Source organism: Narcine bancroftii, chromosome 7 (assembly GCF_036971445.1).
Source record: "Narcine bancroftii isolate sNarBan1 chromosome 7, sNarBan1.hap1, whole genome shotgun sequence".
Lineage (NCBI taxonomy): Eukaryota > Metazoa > Chordata > Chondrichthyes > Torpediniformes > Narcinidae > Narcine > Narcine bancroftii.
In genome coordinates, this window is record NC_091475.1 from 213,827,817 (window position 1) to 213,852,920 (window position 25,104).

The 25,104-nt window shown below is 46.5% G+C and overlaps 1 protein-coding gene across 6 annotated transcripts in view; it reads left to right on the forward strand.

Annotated features, from left to right (window-relative positions):
* Positions 1 to 25,104, forward strand: part of fhip1b (FHF complex subunit HOOK interacting protein 1B) — a 100,467-nt gene that overhangs the window by 21,578 nt on the left and 53,785 nt on the right. For 4 of the 6 annotated variants that reach the window (XR_011342366.1, XM_069892272.1, XM_069892277.1 and 1 more), the window contains exons 2-3: positions 22,356 to 22,557; positions 23,488 to 23,825. Coding sequence is in view for 4 of the 6 variants with exons in the window: in XM_069892272.1 (XP_069748373.1) it covers positions 23,697 to 23,825 (129 nt within the window). In the remaining 2 variants the exon portion in view is untranslated. Of the gene's footprint in view, positions 1 to 22,355; positions 22,558 to 23,487; positions 23,826 to 25,104 lie in introns of those variants that run through there. The other 2 variants (XM_069892274.1, XM_069892276.1) reach the window with 2 other exon arrangements.

Consider the following 25,104-nt stretch of genomic DNA (forward strand, 5'->3'; position numbering starts at 1 on the left):
ACAGGGTTTGATTAGGAACAGTCAACATGGATTTCTGAGGGGGAAGATCGTGTTTGACAAACCTTATTGAATTTTTTGAGGAGGTTACTAGGAAAGTTGATGAGGGTAAGGCAGTGGATGTTGTATATATGGACTTTAGTAAGACTTTTGATAAGGTTCGTCAGGCAAGATTAGTTAGGAAGGTTCAATCATTAGGTATTAACATTGAAGTAGTAAAATGGATTCAACAATGGTTGAATGGGAGATGCCAGAGAGTAGTGGTAGATAATTGTTTGTCAGATTGGAAGCTGGTGATGAGTGGTGAGCCTCAGAGGGTTCAGTATTGGGTCCATTACCATTTGTATATACATCCATGATCTGGATGATGGGGTGGGAAATTGGATGAGTAAGTATGTGGATCATACTGATAGGTGGAGCTGTGGGTAGTGAGGAAGGGTCTCAAAGCTTGTAGAAGGATTTAGGCCAGTTAGAAGAGTGGGCTGAAAGATGGCAGATGGAGTTAATGCAGATCAGTGTGAGGTGTTACATTTGGGTAGGGCTCATCAAAATAGGACATACATGGTGAATGGTAGGGCATTGAAGAGTGCAGGAGAACAGAGGAATCTAGGAATAATGGTACATGGTTCCCTGAAGGTGAAGACACATGTGGATAAGATGGTGAAGAAAGCATCAAGTCTAGGAACTGGGATGTTATGTTAAAATTGTACAAGGCATTGGTGAGGCCACATTTGGAGAATTGTGTACAGTTTCACCAAAGTATAGGAAAGATATCAGCAATTTGGAGAGATTGCAGAGAAGATTGACTAGAATGTTGCCGGGGTTACAGGGTACAAGGTATAGGGAAAGGTTAAATAAGTTAGGTCTTTATTCTTTGGAGCTTAGAAAGTTGAAAGGGGATTTGATTGAGGTATTTAAATTATTAGGGGTATAGATAGATGTGGAGAGGCTTTTTCCTTTAAGAAAGGGGGAGATACAAGCAAGAGGACATGAACTAAGAGTTAGGGGGCAAAAATTTAGAGGGGGGACTTCTTTACTCAGAGAGTGGAGGGTGTGTGGAAGGAGCTTCCAGACGAAGTGGTGGAGGCAGGTTCGATATTAGCATTTAAGGAGAAGTTGGACATGGACGGGAAGGAATGGAGGGTCACGGGGCGAGTGGAGGTCAGTGGGGTTAGGTGTTCAGAATGGACCAGAAGGGCCCAGTTGGCCTGTTTCTTTGCTGTAATTATTATATGGTTATATAAGAGTGCAGACATTCCACAGGGGCTGCCTCTGTGGGTCTCATTCTAGGGCCTAGCTCCTGATGTTAGCCTTATATCAAAGGCTTTGGAGCAGATGCGCTGGGTGGAGGGAGGGGGGTCACACTGTTGGAGGGGCAGTACTGAAGAGGATCACACTGGGAGGGGCAGTGCTGAAGAGGATCACACTGTGGGAGGGGCAGTACTGAGGGGGGTCACACTGAGGGAGGGCAGTATTGATGGGGGTCACACTGAGGGAGGGACGGTGCTGACGGGGATCACACTGGGATGGGTGTTGCTGAGGGGGGTCATACTTTGGGAGGGGTGTGCTTTTGGGGATATTTTTCTCATGTTGTGCTGTAATGAGGGAACTCTACTGTGACAGTCCAGATTCTATCACCAATGTGTCTATGTAGATGGTCGTGTAGGATGACTGTGATTGGCTGAGAGCGTAGACACACCTACTGGCAGGTCTTAAAGGATTGCTCCTCGCCAGACTATGTCATCTGGACTGGTCGACCTACTTGTGATAGGCTCCAGTCTTTTAGTTAATAAAAGCCTTGGTTTGGATCGACAAGTCTTTGGTTCTTTCGAGCGCTCTACACCTACACTGTCCAAGTGCCATCTCTCTGATGACAGACTCTCTCTTATTCCCACCCTTGTGGACATGAAAGATCCCTACGATCTTACTTGAGAGAAGAAATTGGGAGTTCCCTGTTGCACCTGGTCCTGAGACCAATAAATAATCCCCCACGACACTATTGTGCCTGTTCTGGTGGACCTTGTCCTGTGGAAAATAGAATCATTATTCTTTGATTACAAAGTTCACTTCATGTGGAAAAGGAGCTTCACCCCCATCTGGCACTTTGGCCTTAATTTGCGTTGGAAATGCAAAAAACATTCCATTTCTCCTTCAGCAGTCTTGATTGATGGAAGTGATTCTATTTGTCTACAGTCTATCAGGACCTGTGGCTATGGCCAATGTCGTTGAAATATTTACCTATCTTACTTTAATTGTTCTTTAAAATACTTTGTTTCAAAACCCTCCAAAATGCTTTCTTTATTCAAGGCGTAGCATGGAGCAGTAAATGTGTCACAGCTCTTTTGTGAAACACAAGTGGGACTTCAGCAGGAGAACACAGTGCTAGACCCCACAGACTTGAAGTGGGAACAGAGAAGGGATACTGGTAGGGCTTCAAGGATGAAGTTCGTCAGTTTTATTGCTGGGTCAATCTACTCAGGTTCAGAAGAAACTTCCAAGAAGACAAAGGGTTTTCCAGAAGGGTTGGGAAGATCTAACATGACAGGCCAGTTGGACAAAGATATCACGGAATCGCAAAGCTCATTGGCAGACATTTTCTGTGAGACAATACGAAGACTTGTCCTTCTGTTGTCCGTAACTAAATCCCGTAGGAGATATGAGGGGAACATGGGTATCAGGAAGTAAATATGGTTCAGGAATAGCAAGCCTTTCAGACATTTTAAACTGGGAGCGGTCAGGATATTAATAAAAGTGTTGAACTCTGAGAGGAAACCTGAGCTGATCATGTTATGTAAGACGCTACCGCTGGTATTGCAACTATGCCCATTGGTGGGTGAGGGAATTTCCAAGTTGGTTTGTAAAATTTGCCCTTCACAGCAACTATAGATCCTGTTCTTATGGACCTGGCCAGAATCCAAAAGCAAGATTTATAGCTGCAGTACTGAAGAAGCAAATGTGGCACAGAAAAACGTGGTTAGTCTGCTGATACGGCAAATGCGTCACTGTGTAACACCGGGGTACGGTACTGGGGGGACGGTCTGTCACTGTGTAACACGGATACGGTACTGGGGGGGACAGGGCTGGCACTGTATAACACAGGGGTACGGTACTGGGGGTCGGGACTGTCACTGTGTAACACAGGGGTACGGTACTGGGGGGACAGGACTGGCACTGCATAACACAGGGGTACAGTACTGTGGGGACGGGGCTGTCACTGTGTAACACCGGGGTACGGTACTGGGGGGACGGTCTGTCACTGTGTAACACGGATACGGTACTGGGGGGGACAGGGCTGGCACTGTATAACACAGGGGTACGGTACTGGGGGTCGGGACTGGCACTGCATAACACAGGGGTACGGTACTGGGGGGACGGTCTGTCACTGTGTTACACAGGGGTACGGTACTGGGGGGAAGGTCTGTCACTGTGTAACACAGGGGTACGGTACTGGGGGGACAGGACTGGCACTGCATAACACAGGGGTACAGTACTGTGGGGACGGGGCTGTCACTGTGTAACACCGGGGTACGGTACTGGGGGTCGGGACTGTCACTGTGTAACACAGGGGTACGGTACTGGGGGGACAGGACTGGCACTGTGTAACACAGGGGTATGGTACTGGGGGGACGGTCTGTCACTGTGTAACACAGGGGTACAGTACTGGGGGGACAGGACTGGCACTGCATAACACAGGGGTACAGTACTGTGGGGACGGGGCTGTCACTGTGTAACACCGGGGTACGGTACTGGGGGGACGGTCTGTCACTGTGTAACACAGGGGTACGGTACTGGGGGGACAGGGCTGGCACTGCATAACACAGGGGTACAGTACTGTGGGGACGGGGCTGTCACTGTGTAACACCGGGGTACGGTACTGGGGGTCGGGACTGTCACTGTGTAACACAGGGGTACGGTACTGGGGGGACAGGACTGGCACTGTGTAACACAGGGGTATGGTACTGGGGGGACGGTCTGTCACTGTGTAACACAGGGGTACGGTACTGGGGGGACAGGACTGGCACTGCATAACACAGGGGTACAGTACTGTGGGGACGGGGCTGTCACTGTGTAACACCGGGGTACGGTACTGGGGGTCGGGACTGTCACTGTGTAACACAGGGGTACGGTACTGGGGGGACAGGACTGGCACTGTATAACACAGGGGTACGGTACTGGGGGTCGGGACTGTCACTGTGTAACACAGGGGTACGGTACTGGGGGGACGGTCTGTCACTGTGTTACACAGGGGTACAGTACTGTGGGGACGGGACTGGCACTGTATAACTCGGGTACAGTACTAGTGGGGACGGGTCTGTCACTGTGTAACACAGGGGTACAGTACTGGGGGGACGGTCTGTCACTGTGTAACACGGATTCGGTACTGGGGGGGACAGGGCTGGCACTGTATAACACGGGGGTATGGTACTGGGGGGACGGGGCTGTCACTGTGTAACACCGGGATACAGTATTGGGGGGACGGTCTGTCACTGTGTTACACAGGGGTACAGTACTGTGGGGACGGGACTGGCACTGTATAACTCGGGTACAGTACTAGTGGGGACGGGTCTGTCACTGTGTAACACAGGGGTACGGTACTGGGGGGACAGGACTGGCACTGTATAACACAGGGGTACAGTACTGGGGGGACGGGGCTGTCACTGTGTAACACTGGGGTACAGTACTGGGGGGACGGTCTGTCACTGTGTAACACGGATTCGGTACTGGGGGGGACAGTGCTGGCACTGTATAACACGGGGGTATGGTACTGGGGGGACGGGGCTGTCACTGTGTAACACCGGGATACAGTATTGGGGGGACGGTCTGTCACTGTGTAACACAGGGGTATGGTACTGGGGGGACGGGGCTATCACTGTGTAACACTGGGATACATTATTGGGGGGACAGTCTGTCACTGTGTAACACAGGGGTATGGTACTGGGGGGACGGTCTGTCACTGTGTAACACAGGGGTACGGTACTGGGGGGACGGTCTGTCACTGTGTAACACGGATTCGGTACTGGGGGGTCAGGGCTGGCACTGTATAACACAGGGGTATGGTACTGGGGGGACGGGGCTGTCACTGTGTAACACCGGGATACAGTATTGGGGAGACGGTCTGTCACTGTGTAACACAGGGGTATGGTACTGGGGGGACGGGGCTATCACTGTGTAACACTGGGATACATTATTGGGGGGACAGTCTGTCACTGTGTAACACAGGGGTATGGTACTGGGGGGACGGTCTGTCACTGTGTAACACAGGGGTACGGTACTGGGGGGACGGGGCTGTCACTGTGTAACACAGGGGTACGGTACTGGGGGGACGGACCTGTCACTATGTAACACTGGGGAACAGTACTGGGGGTACGGTTTGTCACTGTAACACAGGGGTACAGTACTGGTGGGGACGAGTCTGTCCCTGTATAACACTGGCGTACAGTACTGGTGGGGACGAGTCTGTCCCTGTATAACTCAGGGGTATAATACTGGTGGGGATGGGTCTATCAATATGTAACACTGGGGTACAGTACTGGGGGGACGGGGCTGTCACTGTGTAACACGGGGGTACGGTACTGGGGGGACAGGACTGGCACTGTATAACACAGGGGTATGGTACTGGGGGTCGGGGCTGTCACTGTGTAACACAGGGGTACGGTACTGGGGGGATGGTCTGTCACTGTGTTACACAGGGGTACAGTACTGTGGGGACGGGACTGGCACTGTATAACTCGGGTACAGTACTAGTGGGGACGGGTCTGTCACTGTGTAACACAGGGGTACGGTACTGGGGGGACAGGACTGGCACTGTATAACACAGGGGTACGGTACTGGGGGGACGGGGCTGTCACTGTGTAACACTGGGGTACAGTACTGGGGGGACGGTCTGTCACTGTGTAACACGGATTCGGTACTGGGGGGGACAGGGCTGGCACTGTATAACACGGGGGTATGGTACTGGGGGGACGGGGCTGTCACTGTGTAACACCGGGGTACAGTATTGGGGGGACGGTCTGTCACTGTGTAACACAGGGGTATGGTACTGGGGGCACGGGGCTGGCACTGTATAACACAGGGATACGGAACTGGGGGGACGGTCTGTCACTGTGTAACACAGGGGTACGGTACTGGGGGGACGGGGCTGTCACTGTGTAACACTGGGGAACAGTACTGGGGGGACGGTTTGTCACTGTGTAACACAGGGGTACAATACTGGTGGGGACGAGTCTGTCCCTGTATAACACCGGCGTAGTCGGGTCAGATACAGCAATGAGCTCTCTGAACCCTTCTCCATTAACAATGGCGTGAAGCAAGGCTGTGTTCTCGCACCAACCCTCTTTTCAATCTTCTTCAGCATGATGCTGAACCAAGCCATGAAAGACCCCAACAATGAAGACGCTGTTTACATCCGGTACCGCACGGATGGCAGTCTCTTCAATCTGAGGCGCCTGCAAGCTCACACCAAGACACAAGAGAAACTTGTCCGTGAACTACTCTTTGCAGATGATGCCGCTTTAGTTGCCCATTCAGAGCCAGCTCTTCAGCGCTTGACGTCCTGCTTTGCGGAAACTGCCAAAATGTTTGGCCTGGAAGTCAGCCTGAAGAAAACTGAGGTCCTCCATCAGCCAGCTCCCCACCATGACTACCAGCCCCCCCACATCTCCATCGGGCACACAAAACTCAAAACGGTCAACCAGTTTACCTATCTCGGCTGCACCATTTCATCAGATGCAAGGATCGACAATGAGATAGACAACAGACTCGCCAAGGCAAATAGCGCCTTTGGAAGACTACACAAAAGAGTCTGGAAAAACAACCAACTGAAAAACCTCACAAAGATAAGCGTATACAGAGCCGTTGTCATACCCACACTCCTGTTCGGCTCCGAATCATGGGTCCTCTACCGGCACCACCTACGGCTCCTAGAACGCTTCCACCAGCGTTGTCTCCGCTCCATCCTCAACATCCATTGGAGCGCTCACACCCCTAACGTCGAGGTACTCGAGATGGCAGAGGTCGACAGCATCGAGTCCACGCTGCTGAAGATCCAGCTGCGCTGGATGGGTCACGTCTCCAGAATGGAGGACCATCGCCTTCCCAAGATCGTATTATATGGCGAGCTCTCCACTGGCCACCGTGACAGAGGTGCACCAAAGAAAAGGTACAAGGACTGCCTAAAGAAATCTCTTGGTGCCTGCCACATTGACCACCGCCAGTGGGCTGATAACGCCTCAAACCGTGCATCTTGGCGCCTCACAGTTTGGCGGGCAGCAGCCTCCTTTGAAGAAGACCGCAGAGCCCACCTCACTGACAAAAGGCAAAGGAGGAAAAACCCAACACCCAACCCCAACCAACCAATTTTCCCTTGCAACCGCTGCAATCGTGTCTGCCTGTCCCGCATCGGACTGGTCAGCCACAAACGAGCCTGCAGCTGACGTGGACTTTTTTACCCCCTCCATAAATCTTCGTCCGCGAAGCCAAGCCAAAGAAGAAACAGTACTGGTGGGGACGAGTCTGTCCCTGTATAACTCAGGGGTATAATACTGGTGGGGATGGGTCTATCACTATGTAACACCGGGGTACAGTACTGGTGGGGACAGGTCTGTCCCTATATAACTCAGGGGTTTAGTACTGGTGGGGATGGATCTGTCACTGTGTAACACCGAGGTACAGTACTGGTGGGAATGGGTTTGTCCCTGTATAGCTAAGGGGTATAGTGCTAGCAGGGACAGGCCTGTCTCTTTGTAACACCTGGATATAGTACTGGTTGGGACGGGTCTGTCACTTTGTAACACTGGGGTATGGTACTGGTGGGGACGGGTCTGTCACTGTATAACACTGGGGTACGGTACTGGCGGGGACGGGGCTGTCACTGTGTAACACCCGGGTACAGAACTGGTGGAGACAGGGCTGTCACTGTGTAACACTGGAGTACAGTACTGGTGGGGATGGGTTTGTTAATGTATAACACTGCGTACATTACTGGTGGGGACATGTCTGTCAATGTATAACAGTGGGGTACAGTACTGATCAGGATGGTTCTGTTAATGCATAACACTGGGTACTGTACTGGAGGAGACAGATCTGCATTATATAACACTTGGGTGCAGTACTGGTGGGGACAGGTCTGTCACTGTGTAACACTGGAGTACAGTACTGGTCAGAATGGTTCTGTTAATGTATAACACTGCGTTCAGTACTGGTGGGGACATGTCTGTCAATGTGTAACAGTGGGGTACAGTACTGATCAGGATGGTTCTGTTAATGCATAACACTGGGTACAGTACTGGAGGAGACAGGTCTGCATTATATAACACTTGGGTACAGTATTGGTGGGTACGAGTCTGTCACTGTTTAACACTGGGTTACAATATTAACCATAAAACCATTTAACAATTACAGCACGGAAACAGGCCATTTTGGCCTTTCTAGTTCTCTCTCCTCTAGTCCCACCTACTTGCACCCTGCCTATAACCCTCCATTCCCCTCCCATCCATATACCTATTGAATTTTTTTTTAATGACACAAATGGACCCTGCTGCCACTACTTCTCCCGGAAGCTCATTCCACACTCCCACCATTCTCTGAGTGAAGAAGTTCCCCCTCATGTTACTTCTAAATTTTTGCCCCTTAAACTCTTAACACATGACCTCTTGTTTCAATCTCTCCTACCCTCAAAGGAAAAAGCCTAACCACATCAAGTCTATCTATCCCCCTCATTATCTTAAATACCTCTATCAAATCCCCCCTCAACCTACTACACTCCAAGGAATAAAGACCTAATCTGCTCAATCTTTCTTTGTAATCTTGATACGGAAACCCGCGTAACATTTTTGTAAATCTTCTCTGCACACTCTCTACCTGGTTGATATTCCTTCCAATAATTCAGTGATCAGAACTGCATACTGTATTCTAAATTTGGCCTCACTGATACCTTGAACAATCTCAACATACCTCTCAACTCCTGTGTTCTATGCTTTGATTTATAAAGTCCAGTATACTAAAAGCTCCCTTCACCATCCTATTCACATGAGAATCCACCTTCAGGGAATGATGCACTGTTATTCCTAGATCTTTCTGCTCCACTCCATTCCCCAATGCCCTCCCATTTACTATCCAGTTTTGATTATTTCTTCCAAAACGAAGTCCTTCACACTTCTCAGCGTTAAACTCCACCTGCCGTCTTTCAGCCCACTCTTCTAAGTCGCCCAAATCCCTCGGCAATGTTTGAAAACCTTCTTCATTATCCACAATTCCACCTATTTTAGTATCATCTGCATATTTACTAATCCAATTTACCACACCATCATCTGATCATTAATGTAAATGGCAAACAGCAAGGGACCCAATACAGAACCCTGAGGCATGTTGCTTGTCACTGGCCTTCAGTCTGACAAACAGTTATCCACTACGATTCTCAGGCATCTTCCTTCGAGCCACTGTTGAATCCATTTGACTATCTCAACATTAATACCTAATGTCTCAGCCTTCATAACTAACCTTCCATACATACATGGCAAATGCACTACAATGTGGATAAATGTGAGGTAATCCACAGATTCACCACCCTCTGGGTCAAGAAATTCCTCCTCATCTCGGTCCTAAATGGTTTGCCTATTATCCTCAAACCATGGCCCCGGGTTCTGGATTTTCCCATCCTTGGAAACATCCCATCTGCATCCATTCTGTCCAGTCCTGCCAGAATTTTATATGTCTCTATGAGATCCCCTCTCAATCTTCTAAACTCCAGCGAGTACAATCCCAATTTGCACAATCTTTCCTCATAAGTCATTCCTGCCATTCCAGGTATCAGCCTGGTGAATCGCCTCTGCACTCCCTCCATTGCAAGAACATCCTTCCTTAGATAAGGTGACCAAAACTGCACACAATACTCCAGGTGTGGTCTCACCAAGGCCCTGTACAGCTGCAGTAAGGTATCCTTGTTCCTATACTCAAACCCTCTTGATATGAAGGCCAACATACCATTTGCCTTTTTAACCGCCTGCTGTACCTGCATGCTCGCCTTCAAGTACCCCTAGGTCTCTCTGCACTTCCCCATCTCTTAATCTATTGCCATTCAAATAGTAATCTGCCCTCCGGTTTGTATTACCAAAGTGGATAACCTCCCATTTATCCACATTGTAGTGCATTTGCCATGTATCTGCCCAGTCCCTCAATTTATCCAAATCACACTGGAGCTTCCTGACCCCCTCTTCCGTGCACACAACCCCTCCTAGCTTAGTGTCATCTGCAAATTTGGAGATATTACATCCAATCCCCTCATCCAGATCATTAATGTAAATATTGAACGGCTGGGGTCCCAGTACAGATCCCTGTGGCACCCCACTGGTCACCGCCTGCCACTCAGAAAACAAGCCATTTATCCCAACTCTCTGTCTTCTACCTGCCAGCCAGTTCTCAATCCACATCAATACTTTGCCCAAGGAGTCACGGGATGGAGTAGTGGCTGGTCAGGGAATTCCAGCCCTCTCCGGAAAAGTTGAAAAAAAACACAAAAACACAAAGGTACAAGAATAAAAATTAAAACAAAGTAAAAGTAAAGGTGAGAAGAAAATGGCAGCGAAGAGAGAAAAGTCGAAAGCAACGGGAAGAAGAGAAGATGAAAGAACGTCGGAAGAAGAAGGTGAAGGCCTTACCTGTCCGAGGAGGCCCGCCACGGAGAGAGAAGCCCGCTCCCTAAGGTCGGTGGAAGTCCCGAGTTCGGGACTACAAAAATGGCTCGCAGAGCCGAGTAAAAGTGCGCAACCGCGCATGAAAAAAAACGCACTGACAGGAGGGAGGAACAGCTGAGGAGTCGATCTCCACAGCTGAGAGTGACAGCTACAACACAGCAACAGGAAGAGAACATAGAAAATAACGAGAACAAGAAAGAAGAGAGCAAAAAGAAAACAAGGAAACAACAGATGGCCAACCCAGAGGAAGAAGAAGAAGAAGAAGAACATAGAGAAATGGAAGAAGAAGGGAAAGGGAGGACAATGGATATATTTTTTTAAAGAATATATGGAATCAGTGAAAAAATGGCAATTACAAGAATTTAATGAGTTTAAAAAAATGAATTAAGAATGCAGAAGAAAAAATGAATAAAATAGAAATGGTCATATCAGAGATAGGAAAAAGAGTGGATAATGTGGAAGAACGAGAAATAATCGTAGAAATGGAAGTAGAGGATTTAAAAGAGAAATTAGAAGAATCTAATAAAAAAGTTAGAGGCACATGAGCTGTTAGCTCAGAAGATAGATATAATGGAAAACTATAATAGAAGAAATAATATAAAGATAATGGGCCTTAAGGAAGATGAAGAAGGCAAGAATATGAGAGAATTTATAAAAGATTGGATCCCCAGGGTCCTAGGAAGACCAGAATTACAGGAAGAAATGGAAATAGAGAGGGCACACAAAACATTAGCCCCGAAACCACAACCACAACAAAAACCAAGATCCATTTTAGTAAAATTCTTAAGATATACACAAGAGAAAATATATTGGAGAAAGCAATGAAGAAAATAAGAGAAGACAAAAAGCCACTGGAATACAAAGGTCAAAACATTTTTTTCTATCCAGACATAAGTTTTGAACTCCTGAAGAAGAGGAAGGAGTTCAATACTGCAAAAAAGATCCTATGGAAAAAAGGATATAAATTTATGTTAAAGTACCCAGCGGTACTTAAAATAGTTATTCCAGGGCAACAAAACAGACTATTCACGGATCCAGAGGAAGCACGAAAATTTGCAGAACAACTACAAAACAAGCAGAGAGATGAAGACATGTAATGAGAGTAAAAATGACCACGAACTATATGTATGTGTGTATATGGGTATATATATATATATATATATATATATAGAGATGTGAATGTATATATGTGTATACATGAGTGTATCCGTATTTAGAGGAAAATATATAGAGTATAGATAAGAATTAATAAGGGAATGAAAGGGAATAGAGGAAATAAGGAGGGAATTAAAAGAGTGACCTTTGTTATATATGAAAATTGAAATCTTTTCCGGGGGGGGGCTGGGTGGGGAGGAGTTACGGTCTCTGCAAAATCAGTTGACGCTTGTGAGTTAATTTGCAAATCCAAATGGAGAGGGGAGATGTGGTTGCCCGACAAGGGATAAAGGGCAACTCAGGAGTGGGGGGGGGGGGGATTATAAGATAATAGCTAAACTATTAGCAAACAGATTAGCAGAGTATGTACCGAAAATGGTAAATCTAGACCAAACTGGATTTATTAAAAAAAGACGCACAACAGACAATATTTGTAAATTTATTAACTTAATTCATGCAGTAGAAGGGAGTAAAGCGCCAACAGTAGCAGTTGCTTTAGACGCAGAGAAGGCCTTTGACAGAGTAGAATGGAATTATTTATTCAAAGTATTGCAAAAATGCAGTTTACCAGAGAAGTATATTAATTGGATTAAAGCATTGGCGAAAGTAACAGTAAATGGATATATATCAAAGCAATTTAATTTAAGCAGATCAACAAGGCAGGGATGCCCACTATCAACCTTATCGTTCACGTTAGCTATAGAACCACTAGCAGGATTGATAAGAACAGAAAATAAAATAAAAGGGATAAAAATAAAAGACAAGGAATATAAAATCAGTTTATTTGCAGCTGATGTTATAGTATACTTAACAGAACCAGAAATATCAATAAAAGAATTATATAAGAAATTGAAGGAATATGGAGAAGTGTCGGATTATAAGATTAACGCAAATAAAAGTGAAGCAATGCCAATGAATAATGCGGATTTCTCAAAATTTAAGAAGGAATCACCATTCAGATGGCAAATGCAAGCAATAAGATACCTAGGTATACAAATAAATAAAAACCTCGGCCATCTATATAAACTCAATTATTATCCACTAATGAAAAAATTACAGGACGATTTAGAGCATTGGAAAGATTTACCACTAACACTAATAGGAAGGATAAACTGTATTAAAATGAACATTTTCCCAAGGATACAATACCTATTTCAGGCATTGCCAATACACTTGACAGAGAAATTCTTCAGGGAGTTAAAGAAAATAATAAGGAAATTTTTATGGAAGTGGGGGAAACCAAGGATAGCACTAGATAAATTAACAGAATGGTATAAACAAGGAGGCTTACAACTGCCAAACTTTAAAAATTATTATAGAGCCGCACAATTAAGATACCTATCAGATTTTTATCAAACAAGGGAAAAGCCAGATTGGACTAGATTAAAGCTAGATAAAATATGGGAGAAGATACCTGAACATATATTATATAAATGGGATGAAAAATTGGTACAACGTAAGAGTTCTCCAGTATTACATCATCTGCTCAATATTTGAAGGAAGATTCATGTAGAAAGGAATAAAACAAATTACAAATTACCAAAACTAATACTGACGCAAAATCAGTTAATCCCTTTTACAATAGATAACCTTTCCTTTAGAGAATGGGAGAAAAAAGGGATCAAAAGAATAGAAAATTGTTTTTCAGGAAATAGATTATTATCCTTTGAACAAATATATATAACTCAAGATACAGTGTTGGCATATTACCGATTGAGATCCTACTTGAAGGACAAATTAGGAAGAAGTCTGAGGTTACCAAAGGGAAGTAACTTTGAATATGTGATTACAGATACAATGACAATCAAAAAATTTATAACAAATATGTATATTAAACTGCAAGAAAAGGAGAATGAGGAAACAAATGGTAAAACTAAACAAAAATGGGAACAAGATTTAAATATAAAGATAAAGAAGGAAACATGGGAGAAGTTATGCTCTGGAATGATGAGAAATACAATAAAAACGAGGTTACGTATGATACAATATAACTGGATACACAGGCTATACATTACACCTCAAAAGTTAAATAAATGGGACCCAACAGTATCTGATAGCTGTTTTTGTTGTAAAAAAGAAATGGGAACAACAATTCATGCAATCTGGACATGTAAAGTAGAAAAATTTTGGGAAGATCTAAATCAGATATTAAATAAAATTACAGAAAACAATATACCAAAAAACCCAGAGATCTTTCTCCTAAGTAACATAAAAAACAAAGAATTTGGACTTGATTTGGATGGTGCACAAAAAAGATTTGTTAAGATAGCTCTAGCCGTAGCAAAAAAATGTATTATGTCAACCTGGAAATTAGAAGATAATTTGAGAATACAACAACGGTATATAGAAATGAATAAATGTATTCCATTAGAAAAAATAACATATAATTTAAGAAATAATATTGAAATATTTGAACAAATATGGGAGCCATACATGAAACACAATAGAGAAAACCTACTGGGGACATCTACCACCTAAATTAATGAAAGGAGAAGGAAATGAAAAGAATTGACTCAATGGAATTTCTTGTTTATTTTTATTGAGTGACAACATTGTTTGACTGGTTTAATGTATCTTAGATTTTGTACTTTAAATGAATGGGGGGGGAGGTAGGGAGGGTGGGACGGGAGGAGGGAGGGGCGGGGAGAAAATGACACTGTATATATTTGAAAAGGAAAATGTATGTATCTTGGTCAATGTGGTTTATGGTGTGAAAAAAAAACTTTGCCCCCAATCCCATGAGCCTTGATTTTGGAAGCCAGTCGTTTATGCGGGACTTTATCGAAGGCCTTTTGGAAGTCCAGGTACACCACATCCACTGGCTCTCCCCCATTTATTTTACCTGTCACCATCTCAAAGAATTCCAATAGATTTGTCAAGCACGATTTACCTTTTGTAAATCCATGTTGACTCCGTCCGATCCCTTCTCTGCTAGTCATATGCTCCGCTATTACATCCTTAATAATGGATTCCATCATTTTGCCCACTACTGATGTAAGGCTCACCGGCTGATAATTCCCTGCTTTTTCTCTACCCCTCTTTTTAAATAGTGGGGTAACATTAGCTACCCTCCAATCCATGGGGACTGATCCTGAGTCTATCGAGTTCTGGAAAATAATTCTTAAAGCATCTGCTATCTGAATGTCCACTTCCTTGAGTACCCTAGGATGTAGATTATCAGGCCCTTGGGATTTATCTGCCTTCAATCCCATCTATTTCCCCAAGACCATGTCCTTAGAGATACTGATTTCTTTCAGTTCCTCCCTTGCATTAGTCTCTATGTTTCCCAACATCCTTGGGAGGTTATTTGTATCCTCTCTTGTAAAAACAGAACTAAAATAAGAATTTAATTGGTCTGCCATTTCCTTATTCCCCATTATATATTCCCCTGATTCCGACTGCAAAGGACCTACTCTGGATTTCACCAATCTTTTCCTCTTGACATATTTATAAAAGCTTTTGCAGTCGGTTTTTATATTTGCCGCAAGCTTACTTTCGTAATTTATTTTTGCTCTCTTGATTAATCCCTTGGTCAGACACAGAGTGAAGTTTCCACCACACCATCCCATCACACAATCCCGGGTTCAGACGCAGAGTGGAGCGAGCTTCACTCTGCATCTGAACCCAGGACTTTGTGATGGGATGGTGTGGAGGGAGCTTCATTCTGCATCTGATCCCGGGAGTGTGTGATGGGATGTTGTTGATGGAGTTTCACTCTGTGTCTGACCCCTGGAGTGTGTGATGGGCTGGTGTGGAGCGAGCTTCACTCTGCGTCTGAACCCGGGATTGTGTGATGGGATGGTGTGGTGGAAACTTCACTCTGTGTCTGACCATTGGAGTGTGATGGGACCGTGTGGAGGGAGCTTCACTCTGTATTTGACCCTGGGTGTGAGTGATGGGACGGTGTGGAGCGAGCTTCACTCTGCGTTTGAACCCGGGATTGTGTGATGGGATGGTGTGCTGGGAACTTCACTCTGTATCTGACCCTGGGAGTGTGTGATGGGACCGTGTGGAGGGAACCTCACTCTGTATTTGACCCTGGGAGTGTGTGATGGGATGGTGCGCAGGGAGCTTCATTCTGTGTCTGACCCCGGGGTTGTGTGATGGGACAGTGTGGAGGTTGTTTCATTCTGACCCCAGGAGGGTGTGATGGGATGGTGTGGAGGGAGTTTCACTCTGCGTCTGATCCCTGGAGTGCGTGATGGGATGTTGTTGATGGAGTTTCACTCTGTTTCTGACCCTGGAGTGTGTGATGGGACAGTGCGGAGGGAGCTTCACTATGTGACTGCGAAAGTGTGTGATGGGACATTGTGGAGGGAGCTTCACTCTGTGTCTGTCCCCTGTAGTGTGTGATGGGATGGTGTGGAGCGAGCTTCACTCTGCGACTGAACCCGGGATTGTGTGATGGGATGGTGTGGTGGAAACTTCACTCTGTGTCTGACCATGGGAATGTGAGATGGTACGGTACGCAGGAAGCTTCACTCTGAGTCTGAAGCCCGGAGTGGGTGATGGGATGGTGTAGAGCAGGGGTGTCAAACTCAAATTCACGGAGGGCCAAAATTAAAAACTTGGACTAAGTCGAGGGCCGAACTAAATATTTATTGAAAATTTTCAACAACATCTGCTTGTTTTCTCTTCTTTCAACATATGTAATGTTAAACTTTTCCTTATTAAAATAAATGTTTAATAATAGTTTTGGATAAAATCTTTCCAGAAGCATTAACAAATGAGAAATAAAATATTCAATAAATAATATTTCTCTATAGAGGATTTGTCAAATGTTGCTAGTGTGCTGTCGAATAGTAAAATCTGAGGGCTATTGAGAATGTGGGAGAATAACATGATTCCTGAAACAATCAAATGGGTGACTGATTGTGGGCATGAACTCTAGCAGGGTTATTTGCCATGCCCTTTTTCCATTGGTACAGATATCCTTTGATTTACACACTTTTCAAGTTTTATGCCTAATGAGCTTGTATCCAGGTGCAGGACCATTTTTAATCAGGAATATATTTATCACTATGACATGAAACTATTGGAAGATCGTTTTATCCTGAGATTAAAGTTCATAATACTTACTCAGGCCTGTGTGCGGGAGGGTGGGGTTTGCGGGCGATCGGGTTGGACAACGACAGTGCGGGGTATCGGCTCTCGCTGCAGGGCGGCATCTCGGGGGATCAGCGGCCCCGTCACCGTGAGTCGCGGGTCGGCCTGCGGCAGGGAGGGGGATTGGGCAACGGTCCTGGCGAGGTCAGGCCCCCCTGAGTTTCTCCCGGACCTCCCTTGACCTGCTGAGTTTCTCCCGGACCCCCCTTGACCTGCTGAGTTTCTCCCGGAACCCCCCCCCCTTGACCTTCTGAGTTTCTCCCAGAACCCTCCCCCTTGACCTGCTGAGTTTATCTCGGACCCCCCTTTGACCTGCTGAGTTTCTCCCGGATTCCCCTTTGACTTGCTGAGTTTCTCCTGGATCTCCCTTTGACCTGCTGAGTTTCTCCCGGATCCCCCTTGACCTGCTGAGTTTCTCCCGGACCTCCCTTGACCTGCTGAGTTTCTCCCGGACCCCCCTTGAACTGCTGAGTTTCTCCCGGACCCCCTTTTCTTTCCGTGCCGGTGTCCCAGGACCTTTCCAGGGCAATCTCCGCGCTCAGGACCGCGCTGGGATCCCGGTCAGCGGTGGAGGAGCAGGTGAGCGCGGCTAATCCCGATCCAGCCCACGCCACTCCCGAGATTGGCGGGGGGGGTTCCACTCTACCTGCCCGACCAGCCTCGCTCTCCAAGTGTACTCCGGGCACCCGCCGCTGGTCCGGTGGGAAGGCGCAGGGCGGCCGGCGCCCCCATCGCCCGGCGGGGAGCCCCAATCTTACCTCCGGCGTCCCGACTCCATCTGCAGCTCCAAGAAATGCTTGGGGTTGCCACTGGGGTTCCGGGCGCTGGGAAGCGGCCTTGGCTTCCCCAGGCCGCGCTGCGGTGGGGGGGTGGGTGGGGGGACATGACAGCGTGTTTATAAAACCACCCACCACTACTTTTCAAGGACCAGTATTTTTCTCTCTCTCTCTCACCCTGGGACACAGCGGTTATTGTGCATGCGCTTTACTGGCGCGGCGGCCAGCGGGCCACCTCTAATACATTTTTGATATGATCTTGCGGGCCAAATATAATTATATCACGGGCCAAATTTGGCCCGTGGGCCAGAGTTTGACATGTGTGGTGTAGAGGGATCTTGACTTTGTTTGACCTTGGGGTTTAAATAAAATTGTTCTGTCTCTTACCTTCATATTTTGGGTCTTGTGATCCATGTACTTTCTGGTGAAGACAGTTTTGTTGGTTTCTGACATTGTACGAAGTAATTGAACAAATCATTTATAGTCGCAGCCTCCTGATGAAGCACATTAGCGGAGGCTCAGCATTTCTGTCATTGGAGCAGTTTTCAAGGTGACTCTACTCCTGTACCAGGCTGTGACTGTGCTCCCTTCCTGCACAGCACAGAAACAGCCACCTTGACTCACCAACTCCACACTAATCTCTATGCCCATCTACATAAACCCTGTTTGTGTACATTAGATCCATAATCTTCGTCTCCTACCAATTTAAATGTCTACATGTTTCCAAATTTTTGTAATTATATCTGATTCCACCACCCCCTCTGGGAACAATTTCTAGATATCAACCACTCTCTATGCCAACCCTGCCTCTCGGCTCCTCTGTAAATCATCTCCCCTTCGTCTTAAAACTGTGCCCTGATCACTGGGTAAAGATCCTGACTTTTTGTACCCCTTGCCTCTCTATCAGTTCACCCTGAGAGACACGTCTTGTGAAATTACCTGGAGCACAGCAGTGCCTTAACTGAGCAAAACCACCTCATGTCAGTTGGAGGGAATAATTATTAAAGCTCTTTGAGTGGTGTACTGTGTCAGGAATTACAAATCAGTCAAAGCAATCTGCTGCAGGAACTCAGCAGGTCGAGGAGTATCAGGAGGGATAGCAAGTCTTCATTGTAATTCAGTTGTGTGTTATTCAGAATTGGCTTTTAGTATTCTCCTCTGTAAATGCCATTTTAGTTTTCTGTGTATAACCCTCAGAATGGCACCACGTGGGACATAACTCCTCTGCCTTGACCCTCTGACCATCCCACTCCCACATTCATTGTCCCAGCACCCCGCTGTGACGTGAAACCCATGCCCAGTATGGATTTCTGCCAGACTGCACTCACTCACTTTGCTGCTCTATTCTCCCTCCTCCCATTCTCTCTCTGCTCCCCCTCCTTTGATATTTTTCTACATTATGGGGTTCACATGAGGGACTGCAAAGATCAGACCATCACCAGTAAGTCAGTGTGTGGTACCCATTCCCCCAGTGTGGGTCATTGTGTGGGAGCCATTCCCCCAGTGAGGGTCAGTGTGTGGTTCCCGTACACCCAGTGAGGGTCAGTATGTGGGGCACCCGTTCTGCAGTGAGGGCCAGTGTGTGTGGGACCCAACCCCCAGTGAGGGTCAGTATGTGTGGGACCTGTTCCCCCAGAGAGGGGCAGTGTGTGGGGGACCCATTCGGTAGTGAGGGGCAGTGTGTGTGGGACGCGTCCCCCAGTGAGGGTCAGTATGTGTGGGACTCGTTCCCTAGAGAGGGCAGTGTGTGGGACCTGTTCCCCCAGTGAGGGTCAGTGTGTGGGAGACCCATCCCTCAGTGAGGGTCCGTGTGTGTTTAATTAATCGATGTGGACTCACCAGCATCCTTTAATTCTGCATTAATTGCTCCTTCATTATATCCTCCAGCAAAGATGAGGCTTTCTTTATGGAGGGGAGGTGAGATACAAACCAGAGGACATGGGTTAAGAGTGAAAGGGGAAAAGTTTAGGGGGAACAGGAGGGGAAACATCTTCACACAGAGAGTGGTGGGAGTTTGGAACGAGCTGCCATCTGAAGTGGTGAATGTGGGCTCAGTTTTAACATTTAAGAGGAATTTGGATAGGTCCATGGATGGGAGGGGAATGGAGGGCTATGGACTGGATGCAGGTCAGTGGGACTAGGCAGAAATAATGGTTCAACACAGATACAAAGGGCCAAAAGACCTGTTTCTGTGCTGTAATGGTCTATAGAAAGACCAATACTGGAGTGGTAAATCTGTGAGACCCGATAATAACAAGATGAGAGCCCATGGAATTACAAGAAAGATACTAATATGAGTTGAGTATTGACTGATTGGCAGAAAACAGAGAGTGGGAATAAAGGGATCCTATTCTGGGGCAGTGTTGGGGCCACTTCTTCTCACCTTGTATATTAATGATTTGGATTGTGGAATAAATGGTTTTGCGGCCAAGTTTGCAGATGATACAGAGAGAGGTGGAGGGGGCAAATACTGATGAGGAAATGGAGAGGCTGCAGAGAGAGACGTAGGAGAATGGGTGAAGAGGTGTTGGAGAGTGTATGATCGTGCACTTTGGCAGAAAGAATAAAAGGGTCGACTGTTATTTGGATGGAGAGAAAATTCAAAATTCAGAGGGACTTGCGTGCAGGATACCCTAAAGGTTCACCTCCAGGCTGAGTCGGTGGTGAAGAAGGTGAATCCAATGTTGACGTTCATATCTGGAGTAGAAGAAGGAGAATCAGAATTTATTGTAATGAACACGTGGCATGAAATTCATTGTTTTGTGCAGCTTCACAGATGTAAAAATTGCTAAAAATTGCATTTTCAAAAATCAATAAAAGAGAAGAGGTCGTGTCTGGGTCATTGTCCATTCAGAAATCTGACAGTGGAGGAGAAGAAGCAGTTTTTGTACCACCCGTGTTTGTCTTCAGGCTCCTGGACCTCCTTCCTGATGGCAGCAGTGAGAAGAGGGCCTGGCGTGGATGGTGGGTCCTTGATGATAGAGGCTGATTTGTTGAAACACTGCCTTTTGCAGATGTCCTTAATGGTGTTAAGACTAATGCCCATGATGCCACTGGCCAAAACTTTCCTGTCCTGAATAGGATACAAGAGCAGGGATGTGATGTTGAGGGTTTATAAGACACTGGTGAAGCCTCACTTGGGGTACGGGGGACAGGTTTGGGCTCCTTATTTAAGAAAGGATGTGCTGGCATCAGAAAGTGTTCAGAGGAGATTCACAGGAATGATTCCTGGGATGAAGGGATCAGCAGATGGGGAACATTTGATGGCTCTTGGACTGGACTCCTTGGAGTTCAGAAGAATGAGGGGGGAACCTCATAGAATGTTGAAAGGTCTGGACAGAGTAGATGTGGCAAAGTTTTTTCCCATGGTGGGGGAGTCTAGGACAAGAGGGCACAACTTCAGGGTTAAAGCAGAGATGGGGAGGAATTTCTTTAGCCAGAGAGTGGTGAACCTCTATCCTCAAGGACCCTCGCCGCCCAAGCCATGCCCTCTTCTCTCTGCTGCCATCAGGAAGGAGGTACAGGAGCCTGAAGATGAACACTCAACATTATAAAAACAGCTTCTTCCCCTCCTCCATCAGATTTCTGAATGGACAATGACCCACAGACATTCCCTCACTTTCTCTTCTTTTTGCACTAATTTATTAATGTTATAATGTAATTTACAGCTTTAATATTTGCACCTGTAACATTGCTGCAATACAGCAAATTTTGTGATAAGTTCATGACAATAAATTCTGATTCTGAATTTGCTTCCATGAGCGACTGTGGAGGCCAGGTTGTGGGTATACTTAAGGCGGAGATTGATCGGTATCTGAATTGCCAGGGTATCAAGGGTTATGGGGCGAAAGCAGGGGAGTGGGAGAATGGATCAGCTCAAAATGGAATGGTGGAGTGGCCTTGATGGCTGAATGGCCTACTTCTGCTCATATATCTTATAGTCTTCTGATCCCACTGGGAGCTATTTCCTACCACATGTGAGAGTCGAATGAGAGTTGAGGAGGAGGTGGATGAAGGAGGGACGGGATTGGAGACAGTTGAAGAGGGGTGACACAATCAGATGGCTTCTCTACTGGACAATGAAATAACTGAGCTTCACAATTCTGCCCTCAACCTCCTGACTCCTCCTCTCTGGAATTCTTGCCACAAAACATATGATTTATTTGCACACCCTTCATTGTGAATGTGTCACCGAGTGGGAAGAATCAAGAGAGGAATGATTGTACATTACACATCAGAACACACCCTCGTTGGGAAGGAGTAATTTCTCCCTCTGGATGTGACTCCTGCAGAAACCTACAAAGGCTTTCACAGAAGTATATCCCTTTTTGAAAAACAATTTTCTTCAGGAAATGCCTTGACCCTCCCAGGAGTTATTTATTTGAAGCCAGGTTTTGTGGAAGGAGGTTATCTGATGACATTTTCAGTGTGTGAGCCCCCAGAGGTGCTGATTGGCATCATTATTGACAGGGGTGGGGGGAGGGGGGTTAAAATGGTTCTCAGGAGGATATTGGATCTGGAGGGAGAGTGCGGACTGAGGAGGGAATGCAGGCAGTTGCAGCTCTGGCAAAGGATGACGTGTGTGGTGATTAACACAATTGTTTGTCTCACCATTCACAATATCTGGCAGTGAGGGTGCTCTCCAGAATTCTCGGCTGCTGTGGAGCGTGCTGAGTATTTCCTTGGTGGATTGTGGAGGGAGCTGACCCTGCCTTGCAACAGCACAGCTCGCCGTGCGCTGGCATTTGTCCTGTCACGGAGACACAATGCTGCTGTGAATGGAACTGAAACAACACCTCAGCAGTGCTTGGGGCCTGGAGCCACAGCTCACCGTGAGTCGTTCACCACATACTTTAAGGGAGAAGGGGGTGTGTGTGTGTGAGTGAGAGAGAGAATATCTGTGTGTTGTGTACATGCATTTGTGAGTTAGTTGTGTACCTGTGCCATGTCAGCTGTGTTTTATAGACGTTTCCTTATGCACATGTTGGGAACAGAGAGAGATATCTGAATGTGTGGGGTGGGTGGGGGGGGGGGGGGGGGTGGGATTGATAATTTGTGGGTCTATGTGCATATTTGCGTGCCTGTGTTTGTGTATGAACTCATGGAGCAAGGATTGCATGGGGGTTTGTGGAAATGTGTGTGTGGATATGCAGGGTTGATGATTGCATTAGTTTGTGTGTGTGTGTCTGTGTGTGTGTGTGTGAGAGAGAGAGAGAGAGAGGGGTATACAGTATCCATGGGACTCAGTGAAATACTCACTATTTCCCCAGTGTTCCTGGCAATTTTAAGAACAAGATTACAGATTACAGCTCCATCCCAAAACTTGGGATGAGAAATCTCAAGCTTTTGTAAAAATTCAGTCCTTCCTTTTATAAAACACCAGCCTTGCTCATAGTTGAGTTTCTTGGAAACCCAAGAGAATCCAGGTATAGCATTGCTTCCACAGTTGTAGTTTGTGGGGGGGGGGATCCTGTATTGATCATCCCTGAGGGTGCTATGTTCACAAAGGATCCCTTGGGTTCATCCAGTGATTAAGGTCATCCCTGGGCACAGTGGAACCCTGGTGTGCCAGTATTGAGAGAGATTATGACTTTTGTCCTGGAAGCCCCCCTCCAGTGGATTTGTGCGTAGGGTTGTGTGGGAGGTTTGCATTGAACATACGTTCAGAGCATCACTGTGAATTTTGAAGATGTGCACATTTTGCTGTTTTATTGTGAACTCGTGAATTAACCTTTACCTCTCTGTGTGCTTCATCTGTGCAGTGTGATTGAGACAACATGGAAGGGAAGCACCTGCAGACAGGATGAATCCGTCCACCAGCAGGACACCAACTGCAGAGCACGGAGACACGCCCCGAAGGAATTGCATCCCCTCGCTTCCCTTGCACCCTCTCTTCCCCCACCCCCCACCCACCTTTCTCCCACTCTTCACACCTATCCTTCCCTGACACCCAGCATCCAATCTACAGAGAATGAGCTGGCTGAGTAAGCTGAATCCCAGAAGCACCGGGAGCAGGGTGAGCCGTTCCACAGGCTCCCAGAGCCCGCTCACTGCTGACCCAGAGACCTGCTTCATGGTGTTTAAGAATCACTGGGCACAGGTAAGACCAGCACATTATTCATCGCTTCTCTGTTGGCACATCCTCAGCATTGACCATGACCCTCCCAGTGCAGTTACGTATGCTCTTGGATGATTCCCAATAGACAGGACAAGGCAGTCATCGATAGGGTGCACAGCCAGCTCCATTTACCCAGGGCGGCAATGGCCAATGGCACAGATCACTGATAAGTTCCATAAACTATCGAATGCTACAGGATGAAAAACAGGCCGTTTGACCCTTCTAGTCTGTGCTAATCATTGTTCAGCTAGTCCCAATAACCTGCTCCCATTCCAAAACCCTCAGACCTCTCCATACATCTATCCAATTTATTCTTAAAACTCAAGATCAAGTCCCCACCCACCATATCAGATGGCAGCTCATTCCACACTCCCACCACTCTCTGAAAGAAGTTCCCCCTCATGTTCCCCCTAAACCTTTCCACTTTTACCATAAAGCCATGTCCTCTCGTGTTTATCTCTCCTAATCTCAGTGGAAAGAGTTGCCTCACATTTACTCTGTCTATACCCCTCATAATTTTGTAAACCTCTATCAAATCTCCCCTTATTTTACTTTGCTCCAAGGAATAAAGTCCTAACCTGTTTACTCTTTCCCTGTAACTCAATTCCTGAAGACCCAGCCACATCCTAGTAAATCTTCTCTGCACTTTTTCAATCTTATTGATATCCTTCCTGTAGTCGGTGACTAGAACTGCACACAATATTCCAAATTTGGCCTCACCAATGTCTTCAATAACTTCAACATAACATCCCAACTCGTATAGTCAATACTTTGATTTTTAAAGGCCAAGATGCCAAAAGCTCTCTGTACAACCCTGTCCACCTGTGGTGCCACTTTCCGGGAACAATGTACGTGTATTCTCAGGTCTCTTTGCTCCACCGCACTCCTCAGTGCCCGACCATTTACTGTGTATGACCTACCTTGGTTTGTCCTTCCAAAATGCAACACCTCACACTTGTCTGCATTAAACTCCATCTACCAATTTTGGCCCATTCTCCCAGTTGGTCCAGATCCCTCTGCAAGCTTTGAAAATCTTTCTCGCTGTCCAAAAAGCCTCCTATTTTTGTGTCATCAGAAATCTTGCTGATCCAATTGACCACGTTATCATCCAGATCATTGATATAGACAACAAACAATAGTGGTCCCAGCACTGATCCCTGAGGCACAACACTCGTCACAGGCCTCCAGGCTGAGAAGCATCATCCACTGCCACTCTGTTTGCTCCCACACAGCCAATTTCGAATCCAGTTTACAACCCCTC